The sequence below is a fragment of the Heteronotia binoei genome, chromosome 21, assembly GCF_032191835.1.
Source record: "Heteronotia binoei isolate CCM8104 ecotype False Entrance Well chromosome 21, APGP_CSIRO_Hbin_v1, whole genome shotgun sequence".
NCBI lineage: Eukaryota > Metazoa > Chordata > Lepidosauria > Squamata > Gekkonidae > Heteronotia > Heteronotia binoei.
This window is the reverse complement of record NC_083243.1, coordinates 55,609,569-55,629,481: the sequence shown is the minus strand read 5'-3', so window position 1 is coordinate 55,629,481 and position 19,913 is coordinate 55,609,569. Positions and strand designations below refer to the sequence as shown.

At 46.8% G+C, this 19,913-nt stretch overlaps 1 protein-coding gene across 1 annotated transcript in view; it reads left to right on the top strand.

Moving 5' to 3' along the window:
* Nucleotides 1–19,913, top strand: part of TTC6 (tetratricopeptide repeat domain 6) — a 178,682-nt gene that overhangs the window by 84,043 nt on the left and 74,726 nt on the right. Inside the window, exons 15-17 of the mRNA XM_060262626.1 lie at nucleotides 2,388–2,563; nucleotides 8,649–8,785; nucleotides 19,072–19,241. Coding sequence (XP_060118609.1) covers nucleotides 2,388–2,563; nucleotides 8,649–8,785; nucleotides 19,072–19,241 — 483 coding nt within the window. The remainder of the gene's footprint in view (nucleotides 1–2,387; nucleotides 2,564–8,648; nucleotides 8,786–19,071; nucleotides 19,242–19,913) is intronic.

The following is a 19,913-nucleotide window of genomic DNA, read 5'->3' as shown; positions in this document are numbered from 1 at the left end:
GGGTCTAGGATGGAAGCGTCATCCAGAAAACCTTGCAACTGCAACGCCACTGCCCTCCCAATGATTTTACCAAGAAACGGTAAATTAGAGACCGGTCGGTAATTTGCCAATTTGGCTGGGTCTGCTGTACTTTTTTTCAGGAGGGGATAGACCATAGCCTCTTTCAAGGGTGTTGGAAAGTGCCCCTCAGAGAGGGATCTATTTATGATTTCCCATAAAGGACATCTAAGCTCTGGGTACTCCAATGCCCAGCCCGCCACCGCCTCCATCAGGGATGGTAAGGCGCTGGCTGGTGCGTTAGGCGGACGGTACATCAGCCAGATCGCCAACCCCTCTCCGACATCCCACGCTAGACCAGCACATTCAATACCCTCGATTGTTGGGGCCGGGAGAGCCCGGAAGGAGTAACCCTCCCGTATGAATAATGCCACCCCTCCCCGCTGCCTGCTAGTCCGTGATTGATGAAAGACCGAGTAGCCTGGGGGGGGTCATCTGGGAGAGAGCCACCGTCTCCCCATCTCGCACCCAGGTCTCAGTCACGCAAGCCAGGTCCACGTCCTGCCGAAGCAGGAACTCCCTAAGGGTTGAGGTCTTATTATTCACGGACCTGGCGTTGCATAACACCAATGACGGAGATGGGCACTTCCTCTTGGCCCCACTACCTGTCACCGTTGGGATGGGAAGTAGACTGGAAGGGGGCCGAGCACTGTTTTGTCTCCGCCTCCTTCCATTACACTTCTGTCTATTCCCACCGTCATACCTTTCCCTCCCCAGGAGCACTGGAATCCCCTGGCCAAGCATCCACACCTATGCCTGGTATGGTTTTACTAATCCCCTGACAGTCTCCCCACTCCCATCCAGATTCTCAGTCTGCAGCGTGAGTTTCTGCCTCACCATCTGCTTCAACCCCCTTATTGTCTGACTCACTATGTATTAAGTCAAATTAATTAATTTAAAAAACCCACCCTACTACTCCCTCTAATTGATTAGTCAAAGTTAATTTATTAGTTTCCATTTCTAGCACATTAATAAATAATCCCCCCTTATAATTTCCCCAATTAAACTGCTAAAAATATAAATATATAAATTTATCTATTCCAATATATAAATATATAATAGCAAATCCAATTACTAATCAATCAGTTAAAATCTAATCAATTAATTAATGATATATTCCAATTAGTGATCAGCAGAATCTTTAGTTCGGTGGAGTGGAAGACTAGGCTATTGAGTTAAGGAGGTAGATAACACATATTGATCTTAAGATGTTGTTTTAAAGTGCAGTGCTTATAGATATTAACAGTTGTTCTCAGACTGCACTCTCAAAGTGCAGTGCAGTTCTCAAAGTGCAGTGCAGTTCTCAAGGTGCGGTGAGGTTCATATGAGCGTAACTTTCTCTAGGGCCTGATAGTACTCACAGCTTAGGCGACCCAGGGGGGGATGAGACCTCCCCTGTGTCCTCCCAGCTGTTCAATTAGCCCCTGTAGCCTCAGCCTGGAAAATCACAGCCCCGTGGCACCGCTTCTAGTCTTTCCATGGGTCACCCGCACACTCTGGGCCTCCCCACATCACTCGAGGCCCGCACAGGCCTCCCAGTCAGGGAGTTCCCAGCTGCCGGCTCAGCCACGCCCGACTAGCAACCACAAGGTGGGAGGATGAGGGGGAGAGATGAAAATTGGAGGTGCCCTCCGAGACCGACGTCCCGGGACCAACTCGCCACTCCGACCGCTCACTGCACCCACGGTTCGCCAGCCTCCGTCGCAGCAGCCTCCGGTCCCCATTGCACAACACGCTCGTCGCACGTACTCTCGCTGCTCCGCCACACTATACGGCTCCACACTCCCTTCCCCGGCGCCACCCAGGCTCCTCTCGCACGCCAGCCCGTGGCCGCGCCCGCCTCCACTTCAGCGTTGGCCCAGCCGGCAGTAGCGTTCCCGATCTCTCTGCAGTGCCCAAGAGTCATCGGCATGAGTTAAATTCTGGATGGTATTTTATAGATGCTCTAGTTAGTATCTGATGTTTGATGTTCGTTCGCTCGTTGGTTTCGGTTTTGTTGTTTTATAGCAGCTATAGCTATTAACGGGGGCGAGCCCTAGCACCTAGGCCTCTACCACCGCCGCCATCTTGCATGGGATAGTGGCCTTGTGGCTGCCATGAGTTTTGAATTTTGTTAGTCTTTATTTTTGCATGAGGATGCCTTTGTGTCATTGCTAGGAATGCATAGGCATAATTCTGTGGTTTTGGGTTTCTGCTTGTTACAAATAAAGTTTGTTAACATCTGGATTCTGTAGACTGCTATTAAAAGAATGTGATTATAAGGGCTGGGATTATTGGAGAAAATTCACAAAATACATGCCTCTGACTATTTTTGTATTTTGTTTGTGTAGATGCATATCTGTCAAGAGCTGAAATTTACAAAAAACAGGGAGATAATTCATTAGCAGTTATAAATTATACTCTTGCAATGAAATGCAGGCCTACAGATGATGAAATATATTTCAAGAGAGCTGAGATGTATGAAGAAGAAGGTGATTCAGCAAGGGCTATAGATGATTATTCCAAAGTAAGTATTTCTGTCAAATCATTGTGCCTATTCAGCAGGGTGGAGGATGATATTGTCACTTGATATGGAGAGGATATGAAAGGAGGAAGGCTTGGGAAGATGAAAAATCCAGTCTTGATAAAATGAGGCATCTGGATATAATTATCAGAGACAATTGGATGTGTGACTGTGCTATGGAGCAGATGGTCTCAGAACCTACTAGGGGTGGGGCGATCCTGGATTTGGTCCTAAGTAATGCCCGAGACTTGGTGAGAGATTTAAAAGTGATTGTGCCACTTGGGAGCATTGACCATAATGTTATTGATTTTACCATTTGTATAAATAGGGAGTTGCCCAAAAAGTCCGCCACAACCGCGTTTAACTTTAAAAGGGGTAAATACCCTAAGATGAGGAGGCATGTGAGGAGGAAACTGAAAGGAAAGGTAAATACGGTAAAAACCCTTGGGGAAGCTTGGTCACTATTTAAAACTATAATCCTAGAAGCTCAGATAAAATACATACCACAAGTTAGGAAAGGCACAAACAGGCATAAGAAAAGGCCTGCATGGTTAACAAACAAAGTAATGGAACCTGTAAGAGGTAAGAAGGACTCCTTTAAGCGGTGGAAAACCAGTCCAAGTGAGATTAGTAAAAGGGAACACAGGCTGTGGCAAATCAAATGCAAGACTGTAATCAGGCAGGCAAAAAGGGACTACGAGGAGCATATTGCAAAAAATATAAAGACCAACAATAAAAATTTCTTCAAATATATTAGAAGTAGGAAACCAGCCAGGGAAGCAGTGGGGCCCTTGGATGACCATGGGGTAAAAGGATTACTGAAGGAGGATAGGGAAATGGCTGAGAAGCTGAATGAATTTTTTGCCTCCGTCTTCACTGTGGAAGACGAGAACTTTTTGCCCGCCCCAGAACCACTAATTTTGGAAGGGGTGTTTAAAGACCTGAGTCAGATTGAGGTGACAAAAGAGGAGGCCCTACAACTGTTAGACAAATTAAAAACTAATAAGTCACCGGGTCCGGATGGCATACATCCGAGAGTTCTGAAAGAACTCAAAGTTGAACTTGTGGATCTTCTAACAAAAATCTGTAATCTTTCATTGAAATCTGCCTCCGTTCCTGAGGACTGGACGGTAGCAAATGTCACCCCCATCTTTAAAAAGGGTTCCAGAGGAGATCCGGGAAATTACAGGCCTGTCAGTCTGACATCAATACCGGGAAAGTTGGTAGAAACCATTATTAAGGACAGAATGAGTAGGCACATTGATGAACACGGGTTATTGAGGAAGACTCAGCATGGGTTCTGTAAGGGAAGATCTTGCCTCACTAACCTGTTACAGTTCTTTGAGGGGGTAAACAAACATGTGGACAAAGGAGATCCAATAGATGTTGTTTACCTTGACTTCCAGAAAGCTTTTGATAAAGTTCCTCATCAAAAGCTCCTTAGAAAGCTTGAGAGTCATGGAGTAAAGGACAGGTCCTCTTGTGGATCAAAAACTGGCTGAGTAATAGGAAGCAGAGAGTGAGTATAAATGGGCAGTCTTTGCAGTGGAGGACGGTAAGCAGTGGGGTGCCGCAGGGCTCGGTACTGAGTCCCATGCTCTTTAACTTGTTCATAAATGATTTAGAGTTGGGAGTGAGCAGTGAAGTGGCCAAGTTTGCGGATGACACTAAATTGTTCAGGGTGGTGAGAACCAGAGAGGATTGTGAGGAACTCCAAAGGGATCTGCTGAGGCTGGGTGAGTGGGCGTCAATGTGGCAGATGCGGTTCAATGTGGCCAAGTGCAAAGTAATGCACATTGGGGACAAGAATCCCAGCTACCAATACAAGTTGATGGGGTGTGAACTGGCAGAGACTGACCAAGAGAGAGATCTCGGGGTCGTGGTAGATAACTCACTGAAAATGTCAAGACAGTGTGCGTTTGCAATAAAAAAGGCCAACGCCATGCTGGGAATTATTAGGAAGGGAATTGAAAACAAATCAGCCAGTATCATAATGCCCCTGTATAAATCGATGGTGCGGTCTCATTTGGAGTACTGTGTGCAGTTCTGGTCGCCGCACCTCAAAAAGGACATTATAGCATTGGAGAAAGTCCAGAAAAGGGCAACTAGAATGATTAAAGGGCTGGAACACTTTCCCTATGAAGAAAGGTTGAAACGCTTAGGGCTCTTTAGCTTGGAGAAACGTCGCCTGCGGGGTGACATGATAGCGGTTTACAAGATAATGCATGGGATGGAGAAAGTAGAGAAAGAAGTATTTTTCTCCCTTTCTCACAATACAAGAACTCGTGGGCATTCGATGAAATTGCTGAGCAGTCAGGTTAAAACGGATAAAAGGAAGTACTTCTTCACCCAAAGGGTGATTAACATGTGGAATTCACTGCCACAGGAGGTGGTGGAGGCTGCAAGCATAGCCAGCTTCACGAGGGGATTGGATAAAAATATGGAGCAGAGGTCCATCACTGGCTATTAGCCACAGTTGTGTGTGTGTGTGTGTGTGTGTATATATATATATATATATATATATATATATATATATATATATATAAATTTGGCCACTGTGTGACACAGAGTGTTGGACTGGATGGGCCAACATGGCTTCTCTTATGTTCTTGTGATTGACTCCGGGTGTACGAGGGAGATAATTACCCCCAAGTTGGTAGAAGCCCTCGGCCTCTCGCGAACCCCCTTGCCCCATCCCATTCAATTCAAGCAGATGGATGGTTCGGTAATGAAGGGGGAGCCCTGCATAGAGCAAACCCAGGCGGTGCCCGTGGGCGTAGAGGACCATTGGGACATAGAATTGTTTGTGACTGCCCCTTCCGCATCCTTCAATGTGGTCTTAGGAGTTGGCTGGCTAGCCAAGCATGAACCAGACATTAGGTGGGGGGATCAAAGCATAGACTTTACAGACAGTAAATGCAAATGCCACCAGTGGATCAAGGCATGAGGATCAGATCCTCCTCCCAGAAATGAGAAAAACAGGTTGCTTACATGTAACTGATGATCTTCGAGTGGTCATCTGTGCAGTCACACACATGGGTCTTGCCGCAGGCAACGGATCCGTACCTCGGAGTCTCTAATAGCTCGCCTATAGCGCTTTTTGGCGCGCTTCCCTCCCGCTCTGGGGAGCAGGCACCATCAAGAGGGGTTTAGATAAAAATATGGAGCAGAGGTCCATCAGTGGCTATTAGCCACAGTGCGTGTGTATATATAAAAATTTTTGCCACTGTGTGACACAGAGTGTTGGACTTGATGGGCCATTGGCCTGATCCAACATGGCTTCTCTTATGTTCTTATGAGATTAGATGAAAAGATAAAATGCATGGGTACAGGTGTCTGTGTCATTAGCATTTAGGTGATTTGATATCACTCCCAGACAATGCATAGAAAAGGAACAGAAAGGAAGATCCTGTCGGTGTATATAGAGTCCTCCTTTACACAGCCTGACAGGAGCAACATGCCAGCAGGAGATCTATCTGACAGGTCAGGTCAGAGTGGCCTTGTCAGCAAGCCGGTTCTGGCTGGATAAGGAAGAAGGGAAAGTACCTGCTCGAGTCAGCAAGATTATGGACTGCCTTGATTGGCTGATGTAAATATATAAGGACTGCATTGACTGTGTATAGTTCTCTCACTTGAGAGGTGGATGCTGGCGGAGCACTTTGTCACTGAGATCTATGTTTGTCACTGCACTAGTTACTTTGTATATAGCTTGTAAATACACTGTTTTAATACTAGTTGCAGGTGTGTGGCTCACTTCCTTACCGGAGCTCACTATTGTACATATCTCTATTTCTCACTCTGCACACACACGCACCGATAGATCCCAGTGGGTTGTAAAGAAGGGTGCGAACTTTCCCTTGGAAGCATTGAGTGATTAGACAAGGAACAAAACCAGTTAAGAAGAGAGAGTAACAGAAATCTGAGATGTAAAAGCAGCAAAGAAGCCAAAGAGGATGAGGGCTTTTTGAATGTTGCAGTTGAAAGGTTATTGCTGATTTGGGTGAGATTAGTTACAAAGGAGTGAAGTGTCATGGGATCCAATGAGGGGCCTGGCCAGGCAGAGCTGACAGGGTTAATAGACCCAGCGGAGCCTGCAGCTGGCCCCTCTCATGGCTTGACTGATTCACTGCCACCAAGAACAACAACAGACAGACACCCACCCACCCCCGTTAACCACCTTGCCTTACTCGCATACAGGAAAGGCTTTGCCAGGACTTAGCAACCTGGCAAAAAGAGGCCAGGATGCGAGCAAGACATTCACTCAGCCCAGAGTTTTAGCAGACACCACTGCTTGCTAATTGGAAACCGCAACAGTGGGCTATTTGAGCACCTGCTTCGAGCTGCATGCTCTGTGGAAGCAACAAGTCCATCCAGTGACCTGCAACCACTCTGGCTTCCATTCCTTGGCTCTGTTCCTGCTCTGACTCTCCAGTTTCCTGACTCCTAGCTTGAATGACCCTGCTATCAGACTGTGATGTGGACTAAGGTATAGGTTCTTACAACACTCCTCTGGGTCTGATTTGGACTGAATTCGCACTTCCCCCTTGCCTTGCTGTGGATGAAAGGAATACATGAATTTGGCCACTGGTTTCCCTTTCATTTTTTAAAGGCATCCAGGGTCAAAGAAGGTTGCACAAGAATGAGATATGATTGAGTGGAGGGAAAACATCTCTCTCCAGCAAAATCTATCTTAGCTACTTTTTTCATTTATTAAATGAGAACCAGTTTGGCTTAGTGGTTATATGCACAGACTTTTACCTGGGAGAACCAGGTTTGATTCCCCACTCTCCAGATGCAGCTGCTGGAGTGACCTTGGGTCAGTCATAGTTCTCTCAAAGGAGTTCTTGGGAATACTCTCTCAGCCCCACCTACTTCACAGGGTGTCTGTTCGGGGGAGGGGAAGAGAAAGGAGATTGTAAATCACCCTGAAACTCCAGGTGAAGGGCAGGGTATAAATGCAATCTCTTCTTCTTCTAAAACAGTAATGATTAGGGAATCCTTTAAACTGACTACCTCAATTTTCTCTGCGGGTTTGATCCACTTCAGGACTGGTACTTACAAACACTTTTGGAAATCTAGCAGTTATGTTACATGCACTGGCATAAGAAAGAAGTGCTTACTAAATTAGATGTGTCTGAAGTAAATAAGTATTTGCAAATAATTTCTGTGGCAGGGATCCAAAGAACTGCCCAACTAGTTCCATGCATTCAGGCGTATTTTCTGGCCCATGTCTCTCAGAAATCAGACCTGTAAATTACACAAGAAGCCACTTTTGAAACTCATTTGACCTTCCAAAGCAGTTTGCAATTTGTTTAAATAAAAGATACATTGTGCATATTCATGCAGTGAAGCATATCTAAAATAGCTCTTTGGAACAAGAACATTATCTTTAGCTATCCACCTAGGATAAATATCTCATTGTCAAGCAGCTAATGTGGCCCTTAATATAAGGATGTGAGTTGAAACAAAAGTTAGATCCTCAGGTGTTTGATGAGTACCTGAACATATTAGACCCGGCTGAAAAAGATTAAGAATACAGGTCTATATTGATAGCTAGTTTATAGAGATCTTTAATATTTTCTGTTTTTGATACAGGAGGAATAAAAATGGCAAAAAATTTTTTACAATTTTCTGTAGCAATAACTCCTTTGCATATGAGGCTACACACCCCTGAGGTAGCCAATCCTCCAAGAGCTTACAAGGCTCTTAGTTACAGGGCCTATTGTAAGCTCCAGGAGGATTGGCTAAAAAAAAAGCCCTGGCAAAAAGAAATAGTAATCAGTAGCATGATTTGACTAACGCAACATTAATTGATGAAATAGAAGCGGGTTTTGAACCCATAGAGTATTTTATGTAGTAGAATGGAAAATAAGATAAAGTCTTAGTTATGTAATGTTTTAATTACATAAATTAAGCTGATATATTGTGTTACTTCTGATAGTTAATGGACTGATTAGAAACTTAAAGACACAGATTGGTTTCAAGACATGATTTATTTTAAATAGTATTGTTTATTTGGAGAATTCTCATTAATATAGTGCAAATATAAGTTACAACAAATATTTTCTGTATTTTATTTTCAATGTAGAGCATTTACTATAATCCTCGAAGAACAGATGCACTTTTGAAGCATGGACTATATTACTTTAATAAATCAAATTGGTCAGTTGCTATTAATGATTTTACAGATGTGATTAAAATAGATCCAAACAATGCGGAGGCAAGGTAAAAATACATTATACAAGAATGGAAACCATTGTTATTCTAAAAATATATTCAATAGTTAAGGTTAGTGATATTGCTTTTAACAATATCATACAGACTACTGTAGGGATTGAGAAACAGTGTCTTTGTCCGGTGATGTGTGGGTGTAAATATTTGTTTTCTAAATTAAAAATATATTTATATTTCAGCCAAAGGTTGCCATGATAGTTAACAAAACAAAGTACCATTAAAATATCATAGATAGCTAGACAGACGGACAGACACAGATATACTGGTCACCACTTACCTCTTCAGCCATTGACCCATCTTCTCACTAAGATCTAGAGCTTCAATTTTTTACAATTCCAGAGAGGCTACTGGAACTGTAAAAAAATGAAGCTATGGATCTTAGTGAGAAGTGCCTTGTCATGATTGGAGCTTAAAGAAAGCCTGGAAGGTGAAAACAAGTTCTGAATTTCCAGATACCTCATTTAGCTCTTATGGAGTAAAAATAGAAATTTTCTGCAAGTCTAAGAATCTACATTGAGCAGCCGACGTTCGCCTGTCTCAGTGGACAACTCTAACCCATTGTCCTGTAGAAAAGTGATAGCGAACCCTTCATCTCTTTGAGATGAGTCATCCCAAAACAGAGACATTTAATCTCCTGGCAGCTTTCCCCCAAGATTCAGTTTAAAAACTGTTCTGCCACCATTTTGATTCTAAGCGCCAGCAGCCAGGTTCTTTCTGGGGACATGTGGAGACCTTCTCTTTTGTACAGCTACTGCTTGTTCCAAAAAGCATCCCAGTGCCTAACAAACTTGAACCCTTCCTCCCTACACCATCATCTCATCCACACATTATGACTCCTAATTTGTGCCTGTTTCTCCTGGTCTGAGTGTGGAACAGGTAGCACTTCTGAGAAGGCTATCTTGGAGGTCCTGGCCTTGAGTCTCCTGCCTATATGAAGCTGCCTTATACTGAATCAGACCCTCAGTCCATCAAAGTCAGTATTGTCTACTCAGACTGGCAGCGGCTCTTCAGCGTCTCAAGCTGAGGTTTTTCACACCTTTTTGCCTGGACCCTTTTTTGGAGATGCCTGGGATTGAGCCTGGGACCTTCTGCTTACCAAGCAGATGCTCTACCACTGAGCCACCGTCTCTCCAGACGATTATATAGCAGCCTAAATTTTCCCTCCAGGACCTCATGACTGCATTTCCCCACATCACTGGTGCCGACATGTACCATGACCACTGGCTCCTATCCAGCACTGTCAGCCTATCTAAAACACATGTAATGTCTGCTACTTTCGCACCAGGCAGGCAAGTCACCATATGGTCAGTACGTGGTTTTGCCACCCAGCTGTCTACTTGCCTAAGGATTGAATCATCAACTACCAAGAGCCCCCCTCCCTCCCTGCGTAGAGATGGTTCCTTGGTGCAAAAGGATAAGCATAAGTCTAATAATAAAGTGGGGGGAAATCTTGTAGGAGACATGTTGAACACAGGCTGTCTCTTCAATCCCCATATGACAACAAAAATGTGTGTGTGTCCAATACATGCATATAGGGAGTTATGCATGTATGAAAATGAGGCAAAGAAAATGCCTGAGTCCTGTGTCTGCGTGCTTGAGGAGTGTGTGTGTGTTTAGAACTTAGCGTTATGCAGTGATGGAATTCTAGCAGGAGCTTCTTTGCATATTAGGCCACACACCCCTGACGTAGCCAATCCTCCAAGAGCTTACAAAAAAGAAGTTCTTGGAGGATTGTAAGTTCTTGTAAGTTCTTGGAGGATTGGCTACATCAGGGGTGTGTGGCCTAATATGCAAAGGAGCTTTTGCTAGAATTCCACCCCTGGTGTTATGTATACTTTTCAGAAAGGGACTAGGGCAGGGGTGTCAAATATGTGGCCCGCAGGCCGAATCAGGCCCCCAGAGAACTCCTAGCAGGCTCCCAAGCAAATGACTCTTGTCTGCTTCCTTCTCCCTCTCTCTTGCTTCCTTCTGCATCTCAGCTTGCTTTGCAAGGCTTGCTCAATCTCACAGGAACTACAGAGCAAGACCTCTATAGCTTCTTCATGGTCTCTGTGCTTCACACTGATGGGATATAGTGCACCTGCGCTGATCCCGATCGGTACTTCAAAGCCTAAGAAAAAAGGATTTTTGCGCCCGTCCCACTGGGCATGCATGGCTCTCCACTGCACATGCCCGTTGGGACAGGCACGAGGATTCTGCCAGTTCCTTTCTGACCGCCACGCAGATAGGATCTTTCTCCTGTATCTCGTCGGTACTCACCTTCGTTGCCTTTTCTTCAGTTATTTCGCTCTTCCTTCCATCAAACCTGCAAGACAAACAAGGACACTTGAGTGCGTGAGTTTTTCTGTCTTGTCTCCTCCCTGGATGGGGAGGGACACCTTTCTCTTTTCCCCTGAGCACATGGAAAAGCTGTGGGGGTGCTTCAAATGCTGCAAAAAGTGCGGCAGCAAACTCCCTCCCCCTGACAACCACGATCTTTGCCTCCTTTGCCTGGGAGAGGGACTCCGCTCGGTGACCTGCACACATTGTGCTAAGTTCTCTTGACAAATGCGGAAAAACTGCGCCACGTGACTTCGAACAGCGCTTATGGAAGCAGCACTCACCCCTGATATGCAGTCCCAAGTAGACTCGGGACGTGCATTGACGTCGACCTCTTCCACGCCGACCCCTTCCAGCATGGCTCCCTCCGATGCCAACAGGTCGGTGTGAAAACGTTCTACCCCGGCACCAACCTCGGAACCCTCCACTCCTGCAAAAAAACACAGGGAGGAAAAGGAGCATAAGAGGGACAAGAACAAGAAGCACAAAACTCCCAAGAGTCCTTGAGAAGGACTGAACCAATCCACCACACCGGCCGGGCTGGTGGCACCGGGCAAGGTCCCCCCGCTGCAACTTCTTGCCTCCCATATTCGGCAGGCCCTCTCGCAACATATTCCTCAGGAGAAACTGTTGGACTTCGAGATCGATCTCACTCAGCAGACATCTCACTGCGTGTCCTCCGGTACCGAACCGAGCCCCTCTCCGAAACCTGATCAGCAGGACCGATTGCCTACTTCCCCATTGCACACACTCGGTGACCAGTAGAGACCCCCCTTCCAAAAGCTCCTCTACTGCTGCCGCCACCGCCGCCAATGCACTGGAACCAGAGGCAATGGCAGTACCTCTACGGAGTGTCCCCTATGTCATCGGGGTTTCCGTGGATACCTCGCACGCCACCGGACTGGGACTCACGCTCGGTCGCATCTTGTCATTCTTGCCGTAGGAACCTGCATCGGCCCCGAGACCCCCCCCCCCCGCAAAGTGTCTAGCAGAGCAGCTACCCATTCCACAGCCTAAATGTGTCTTGATGCTGGTGACTCCACTCCGACCTTCAACACCGAGGACTCCAGAATTACCCAGGCAGCCCTTGGAACATGACTCAGCTTCTTCTAATTCCAACGCCAATTCGAACTCGGATCACCCTAGCCGCTGGGACTCCGACACCGAATTGTCCCCGCCACAGCAATCCATAGAGTAGTCATCGGTCTCCCCATCTGAAGACCTCTGGGCCTATGGCGATTTCGTTATGTGTATGGCCCATTCTTTATTGCTACCGATCTTGCTGCCGAAGCCTCTCATTACCGACACGGTCTTCAGCATCGTCCAGTGCAATGTGTCCACACCGGTAGCCTTGCCCATGACCTCAGTACTCCTCCAGGCAGCCAAGGTCTCATGGCCGAAATTGGCGTCCACCCCAGTTTCCACCAGACGCGTCGATCATATGTACAAGATGCAGGAAGCAGAGCCTTCGTTTCTCTTCAACCACCCCAGACCTAACTCCGTCATGGTCTCATCTTCATCCAAGAGTCCAAGAGTAAACACACGCATTCCACTCCTCCTGATAAGGAGGGGAAGAAACTTGACTCTTTCGGCTGAAAGGTATACTCTGGGGATCTTTCAGCTGAAAGGTATACTCTGAGCCCTGGGGATCAAGACAGCCAACTACGAGGCCTGCATGGCCAGCCAACTACGAGGCCTGCATGGCCAGGTATCAATATGCCCTCTGGGAAAAATTAGCAGACATCTTACCTTTCCTCCCTGAGGACAAGGCTTTAGAGCTCAAATGACTCCAGGAGGGCATGCTCATTGCGAAGCACTAGGTCAACACAGCCAAACACTCCATAGATGTCTTTGCCAAGATGCTCACCACGGCAGTTACCATCCATCGCCATGCATGGCTCCATATCACGGCCCTGCCCCAGGACACCAGGGCATGGATCTAGGACCTTTCCTTTGAGGGGGATGGGCTGTTCAGCTCGACTACAGACACGGTCCTCCAGGATTTGGACAAGAGCATCAAGACTTCCAAAAACCTTGGGGTCTCCACCTCCTCTCGCCCAAAGTCTAAGACTTCGTCGAAATCATGGTCCAAGAAACCATTCACTAAGTCACCTCCTGAACGGTCATGGAACCAGCGCTCCCAGTAAAGCCATTCCAGGCCATCTTATGGGAAAAACAAAAGTTTTCCCCACAACAACTACAACATAGGCCTAAGGGGGGCAAAACGCCCAAACAGGGCCTTTGACTCTCTCCCAGTGCCACCACCATCTCCCATCTGCCTGTTCCCGTACTTACCTGAATGGAGAAACATCACCACTGACAGCTGGGTTCTGTCCATCATAGAGCACAGCTATCAAATTGAATTCATCCAACGACCCCCTCCATCAGGTCTGATAACGACACCTCCCTCGGAGGTCCTCCTGCAGGAAGTCACAAACCTCATATCAAAACAGGCAATAGAACTGGTCCCCCCTACCTCCCCTATGGGGTTCTACTCCTGGTATTTTACTGTTCCCGAGTGGGATGGGGTCCTCTGACCCATCCTGGACTTCCAGGCCCTGAACAAATACATTATCTACAAAAAGTTCTGTATGACATCCCTTCAGTACATCCTGCCACTGCTGGACAGAGGCGCCTGGATGGCTACCCTAGATTTGAAGGATGTGTACTTCCATATTACTATACACCCCCACTTCTGGCAGTACCTGTGGTTTGCTATTGGAAACCAACGCTTCCAATACACCTCACTCCCCTTCGGGATCTCAGCCACCCCCCAAAGACAATGATAGTCATTGCCACCTACCTCTGCCTTCAGGGGATCATAATATTCCCCTATATAGACGATTGGCTGGTAGTGGCCTCAGCAACAGACACCCTACAGTCACATCTCAGCACCATTCTACACCTTCTCAGAGATCTGGGGCTCCAGGTCAATATGCTGAAATCTCACCTTGTCCCATCCACAAGGGTGTGGTTCATAGGAGCCATTCTGGACACTCACCTCGGCCGAGCCTTCCTCCCACAGGAGCGGACGGATGCGCTGATCACCCTCGTCTCGGAGATCAGGGAATAGGGTGAGGCTTCAGCACTCCAGATACAACAGCTTCTGGGACTGATGGCAGCCACTATAGCCGTGCTTCTCCACGCCCATCTCTGTATGCAACCACTGCAGCTGTGGTTCGTGCAAGTGTTTCAGCCGTCATCTGCAGTCTTGTCGTCTGACGTTACCAGCTCACGTTCTGCTCTCCCTGACATGGTGAGAGCAGAGCGTCAAGTTACTCCGGGGTGCTCCATTCCTACTGCCAGCTCCATCTGCGGTGGTGATGACAGACGCTTTATTATGAGGCTGTGGGGCACATCTGAATGGCCTCTGTGTCGGTGGCCCTTGGGAGCCTCACCTCCGGAGTGAATGGTTTCTTGGACAATGACCTGGAACTCCTAGCAATACGGTACGCTCTGCACTCCTTCCACTGTCTCCTATGCAGCCCTGTGGTCTCCTTTCTGACAGACAACACCACCACCCTCTACTACATGAACAAACAAGGGGGAACAGTCTCCCGAACTCTCTGCCAGCTGGCCAGCGACATTTGGGAGTACTGCCTTCACTGGGATATCCATCTGGTGACAAAACATCTTCCAGGCATTCAGAACACCACTGCAGACACTTTGAGCAGGGGGAGCTCCGCCTTCCACAAGTGGGAACTCAACTGGAAGTACCTCAGTCCCCTCTTCAACGAGTGGGGTCATCTGGACATAGATGCCTTTGCGACTAGGCACAACACGAAATGTTCAAACTTCTGCTCCAGGGGAGGTCACAATCCCCTATCCCTAGGAGACGGTCTTCTTTATCCGTGGGAAGGGAAGCACCTCTTCCTTTCCCCCCCCTCTCCCTTTGTTGATCAAGGTGGCTGCCAAGACCCGAGCACAGAGGCCCAAAGGGATCCTGATCGCCCCCTGGTGACAATGGCAACCCTGGTTTCCAGTCCTCCTCCGGTTGTCTGCCCAGAACTTCCATCGGTTCCCACCAGAACTGGACCTCTTGGTGGCTCACAGAGGTTGGCTTCTGCATCACAACATTCCACACCTGAAACTCATGGCATGGCGGCTACATTGATGTCCATCCAAGAACGTATTGACCACATTCTCCTGAATAGTAGATGTCCTACGACTAGACGCTCATATGAGGGCAAGTGGAGAGCCTTCCTGAACTATAAGGCCACGCTACCGGCCTCCCTACAGGACACGCTCCTGCTGCCAGTATTTAGCTTCCTCCTTGCTCTATTGGACAGAGGTCTCACTCTCTCTTCACTTCATGTCTACCTGGCAGCGATCTCAGCCACTCACGACTTCATCGATGGTGTGTCAGTTTTTACTCATCCGTCGGTCAAGAAGTTTCTGAGGGGCCTTGCCTGCCTTATACCAGTGCATAGACGCACTGGGACCTCACGCTGGTGCTCTATCGCCTTACTCTGCTGCCCTTCAAACCTATGGCGAATTCCTCTCCTCATCTCCTGGCATGGAAGACTGCCTTCCTGGTTGCGATCACCTCCTCCAGGAGCGTGGGGGAGCTTAAGGTTCTTCGCTGTGACCCACCTCATATCTCGTTCTTGGACAGTGGGATCCACCTGATTCCTGACCTGGACTTTCTTCCTAAGGTGGTGTCAGAATTCCACCTGTCTGCAGACATCAATCTGCCCACCTTTTTTCCTATTCCTACGACTGCAGAGGAGCGATGCCTGCATACACTAGACATCCGGTGGGCGCTCTCCTTTTGCCTCCATTGTACCAAGGGGTCCAGGAGATCCACCTCGCTTTTTGTCTCCTATGCTCCCAGCTCGCTTGGGCAGGGCATTTCCTCCCAGCGCTTATTGAAGTGGATTGTTGAGGCCATACGGACTTGCTACTTGCTAGCTAAAAGACCTCTACCAGGACCTGTGCAAGCGCACTCCACCAGGGCGGTGGCATCATCCACAGTGTTCCTCAAGGGAGAAGAAGATATTGGATTTATATCCCGCCCTCCACTCCGAAGAGTCTCAGAGTGGCTCACAATCTCCTTTACCTTCCTCCCCCACAACTGACACCCTGTGAGGTGGGTGGGGCTGAGAGGGCTCTCACAGCAGCTGCCCTTTCAAGGACAACCTCTGCCAGAGCTATGGCTGACCCAAGGCCATGCCAGCAGGTGCAAGTGGAGGAGTGGGGAATCAAACCCGGTTTTCCCAGATAAGAGTCCTCACACTTAACCACTATACCAAACTGGCTCTTCAGGAAGTCCCTGTCCCTGCCCCTACAGGAAGTCTGCCAAACAGCCATGTGGGCTACACCTCACACCTTTGTGCGACACTATGCTATGGACGTTAGGAGGAGCCAGCATGCCTCAGTAGGCGTGGCAGTGCTGCAAGCAGCGATTTCCTGAGCACTGTCCAGCATCAACCTCCAGGTAGGTCTTATGGCTTGCTCGTCTCCCATCAGTGTGAAGCACAGAGACCATGAAGAAGATAAGCAGGTTGCTTACCTGTAACTGACGATCTTCAAGTGGTCATCTGTGTATTCACATTACTTGCCCTCTTTCCCCTCTGCTGTTGTTCTCTTGAGCTTACAGCAGTCAGAAGGAACTGGCGGGATCCTCCTGCCTGTCCCAATGGGCATGCGCGGTGGAGAGCCGCGTATGCCCGGTGGGACAGGCATGAAAATCGTTTTTTCTTAGGTTTTAAAGTACCAGTCAGGATCAGCGCAGGCACACTATATCCCATCAGTATGAATGCACAGATGACCACTCAAAGAACATCGGTTACAGGTAAGCAACCTGTTTTTTCTCCATTGACTGAGGCTCCTCTCCCTCCTGGTCCCCTGGGGAGGGAGGGAAAGAGCCAGAGCTTCCTTTGCCCAGTTCCCTGGATCCCATGGGAGAAATACAAAGAAAGCACCTTTCAGACCAACAAGTGCGAATGTTTTAACCATGTTTTATTTTTTTTAAAAAAAATCTTTAGTCGCGTTTATGTCCTTTAAAAAGTTTCTATCTCTGTTTTTGTTGTTCAGTCACACAGTCAGTCTGATTCTTTAGGACCTCATGGACAAAGTCACGCCAGGCCCTCCTGTCTTCCACCATCCTCCAAAGTCTGCTCAAATTCATGTTTGTTACATCAGTAACGCTGTTCAGCCATCCCATCTTTTGCTGTTCCCTTCTTCTTTTGCCTTCTGTCTTCCCAGCATCAGGATCTTCTCCAGTGAGTGCTCCCTTCTCATTTGGTGGCCAAAGTATTTGAGCTTCAGCTTCAGCATCTGACCTTCCAGAGAACTGTCTGGGTTGATTTCAGTTAGGACTGACTGATTTGATCTTCTTGCAGTCCAAGGGACTCTCAAGATTCTTCTCCAGCACCACATCTCAAAAGCATCTATTCTTCTGCGCTTGGCCTTCCTTATGGTCCAGCTCTCACAGCCGTACATTACTACTGGGAATACCATCGCTTTGACTATACAGACTTTTGTTGGCAGGGTGATGTCTCTACTTTTTACTTTTTTGCCATAGCTGTCCTCCCAAGGAGCAAACGTCTTTTAATTTCATGGCTATAGTCACCATCTGCAGTGATCTTGTATCCCAGAAATGTGAAGTCTGTCACTACTTCCACGTCTTCTCCTTCTATTTGCCAAGGTGTGATGGGGCCAGGTGCCATGATCTTAGTTGATGTAGAGTTTCAAGCCTACTTTTGTGATCTCCCCTTTCACCCTCAACAAGAGGTTCTTTAGGTCCTTCTCACTTTCTGCCATTAGAGTGGTATCATCTGCATATCTGAGGTTGTTGTTTTTTCTGGCAGTCTTAATTCCAGCTTGTGCTTCATCCAGGCCAACATTCCACATGATGTACTCTGCATATAAATTAAATAAGCAGGGTTACAATATACATCCTTGTTGACCTCCTTTTCCTATTCTAAACCAATCAGTTGTTCTATATCTTGTTCTGACAGTTGCTTCTTGATCCTTATACAGGTTTCTCAAGAGACATGTGAGGTGGTCTGTTACTCCCATCTCTTTAAGGACTTGCCACAGTTTGGTGTGATCCACCCAATCAAAGGCTTTAGCATAGTTAATGAAACAGAAATAGACATTTTTCTGATACTCCTGTGCTTTCTCCATAATCCAGCGAATGTTGGCAATTTGATCTCTAGTTCCTCTACCTCTCCGAAACCCAGCTTGAACTTCTATCTCTCCTACCTAATCTTAAATAGGCACACACATAGCCCGGACCAACATGGCCTGGCCCAGCTCGATACAATCCGGCTCGACCAAGTCTCATGTATATCAGACCAGCCCACATAACAAATAAGTTTGAATGAACTAGGGCATCACAGTGGCCCTGGAAAAGGGGCCCTGCTGGCAGTGTACCCTTCTATGATTCCTTAATAGAAGAACAGGTGGGTGGAAGAAAGGAGGTGCTTCCTCACCAGCAAAGATGGGTGCAGCACCCTCCTCGTTGCCTGTTCAGCTGGCACACTCCCTCCCTGCTCATCCAGACCACCATCCCCAGGCAACTTGGCAGGAACAGGCAAGGAGCAGGCTTGGCAGCACCACACCCTTCCCATGTGACTCAGAGAGGCTGGTACCCACCCCACCCAACTTGGTGGGTTTACACAACAGTTGCCTTAAACCATGAGGAAAGTTAGGGTATAAATGTTTTAATTAATAAATAAGTAAAGCACCTTCCTTTTCAGAGTGGCACTCAAGCACAGCCAGGCCAGTCTCTTCACCTTGTAGGCTGACTTGGCCTGGTGGGGGGACTCAGGAGAGGTGTGCCCCACCCCAACCATCGACCTACTGATTAACCTTTGTGTTTTGAGTCTGTACCCTAGACAGAAGGCCCACTAATGTTAGTTTAGGATTACAACAACCCTGAATTGTGTTAACTGTTGTTTACATGCATTGGGACACAAACTCATTCTTTTAAAAATGCATTTTCTTTCTAGAACTTTTCGAGGAAGAGCATATTTAAAACAGGAGGAGTTCAAAAAGGCAGCTGCTGATTTCTCTGCTGCAATTCACTTGGACCCTTGCAATTGGCTGGCATTTTACTACAGAGGTTGTATTTTAAGAAAGATTGATTCAAAGCAAGCTCTTCAGGACTTCAGTATTTCTGGTATTATACTTTGATTTTTTATATAGAGCTTAAATTGCTTCTGTGATGATTGCAGTTTTAAAGAAACATTCACAATGAGGCTTAATAGTTGTGAATGCTACAGTTTTCCTCAGACATTGGAAAGTCCTGTCATGAATGAACACTTTAGTAAATCCGATCAGTATGTATTTAGCACTAGAAGCTGAATTTGGCTGCTGGCCTCCATTAACCTAACCTTCTAAATAGTCTCTGTTATTCTGTAAAAAATCTCAACCAAATCATAATCATGGCAACTTTTGATTTTCTTTTCAATAACTATTTAGCACAGAGGTGGCCAAGCTTGCTTAACATGAGAGCTACATAGAATAAAACGTTAGATGTTTGAGAGCCGCAAGACATGAAGAAATATTACACACACGTTTTTATTAAAATTCTTAATACTTTCTTTGCACAGAAAAATAAAATACATACGTATGTCAGTATTATAAATTTGTAAATTGTACAAACAGAACAGAAATATTTATTGTACATAGCCAAAGACCTTCACAATAAAAGATTAAAAAACATGGTGATAAAAATAGTCTAACAAACTAAAACAACATGTAAAAGAATTTGGTATATGATAAGATACCAGAACAAGTAAACGTTAAATTACAGAAATAGAGTACAATTAAACTCGACCATAATGTCAGG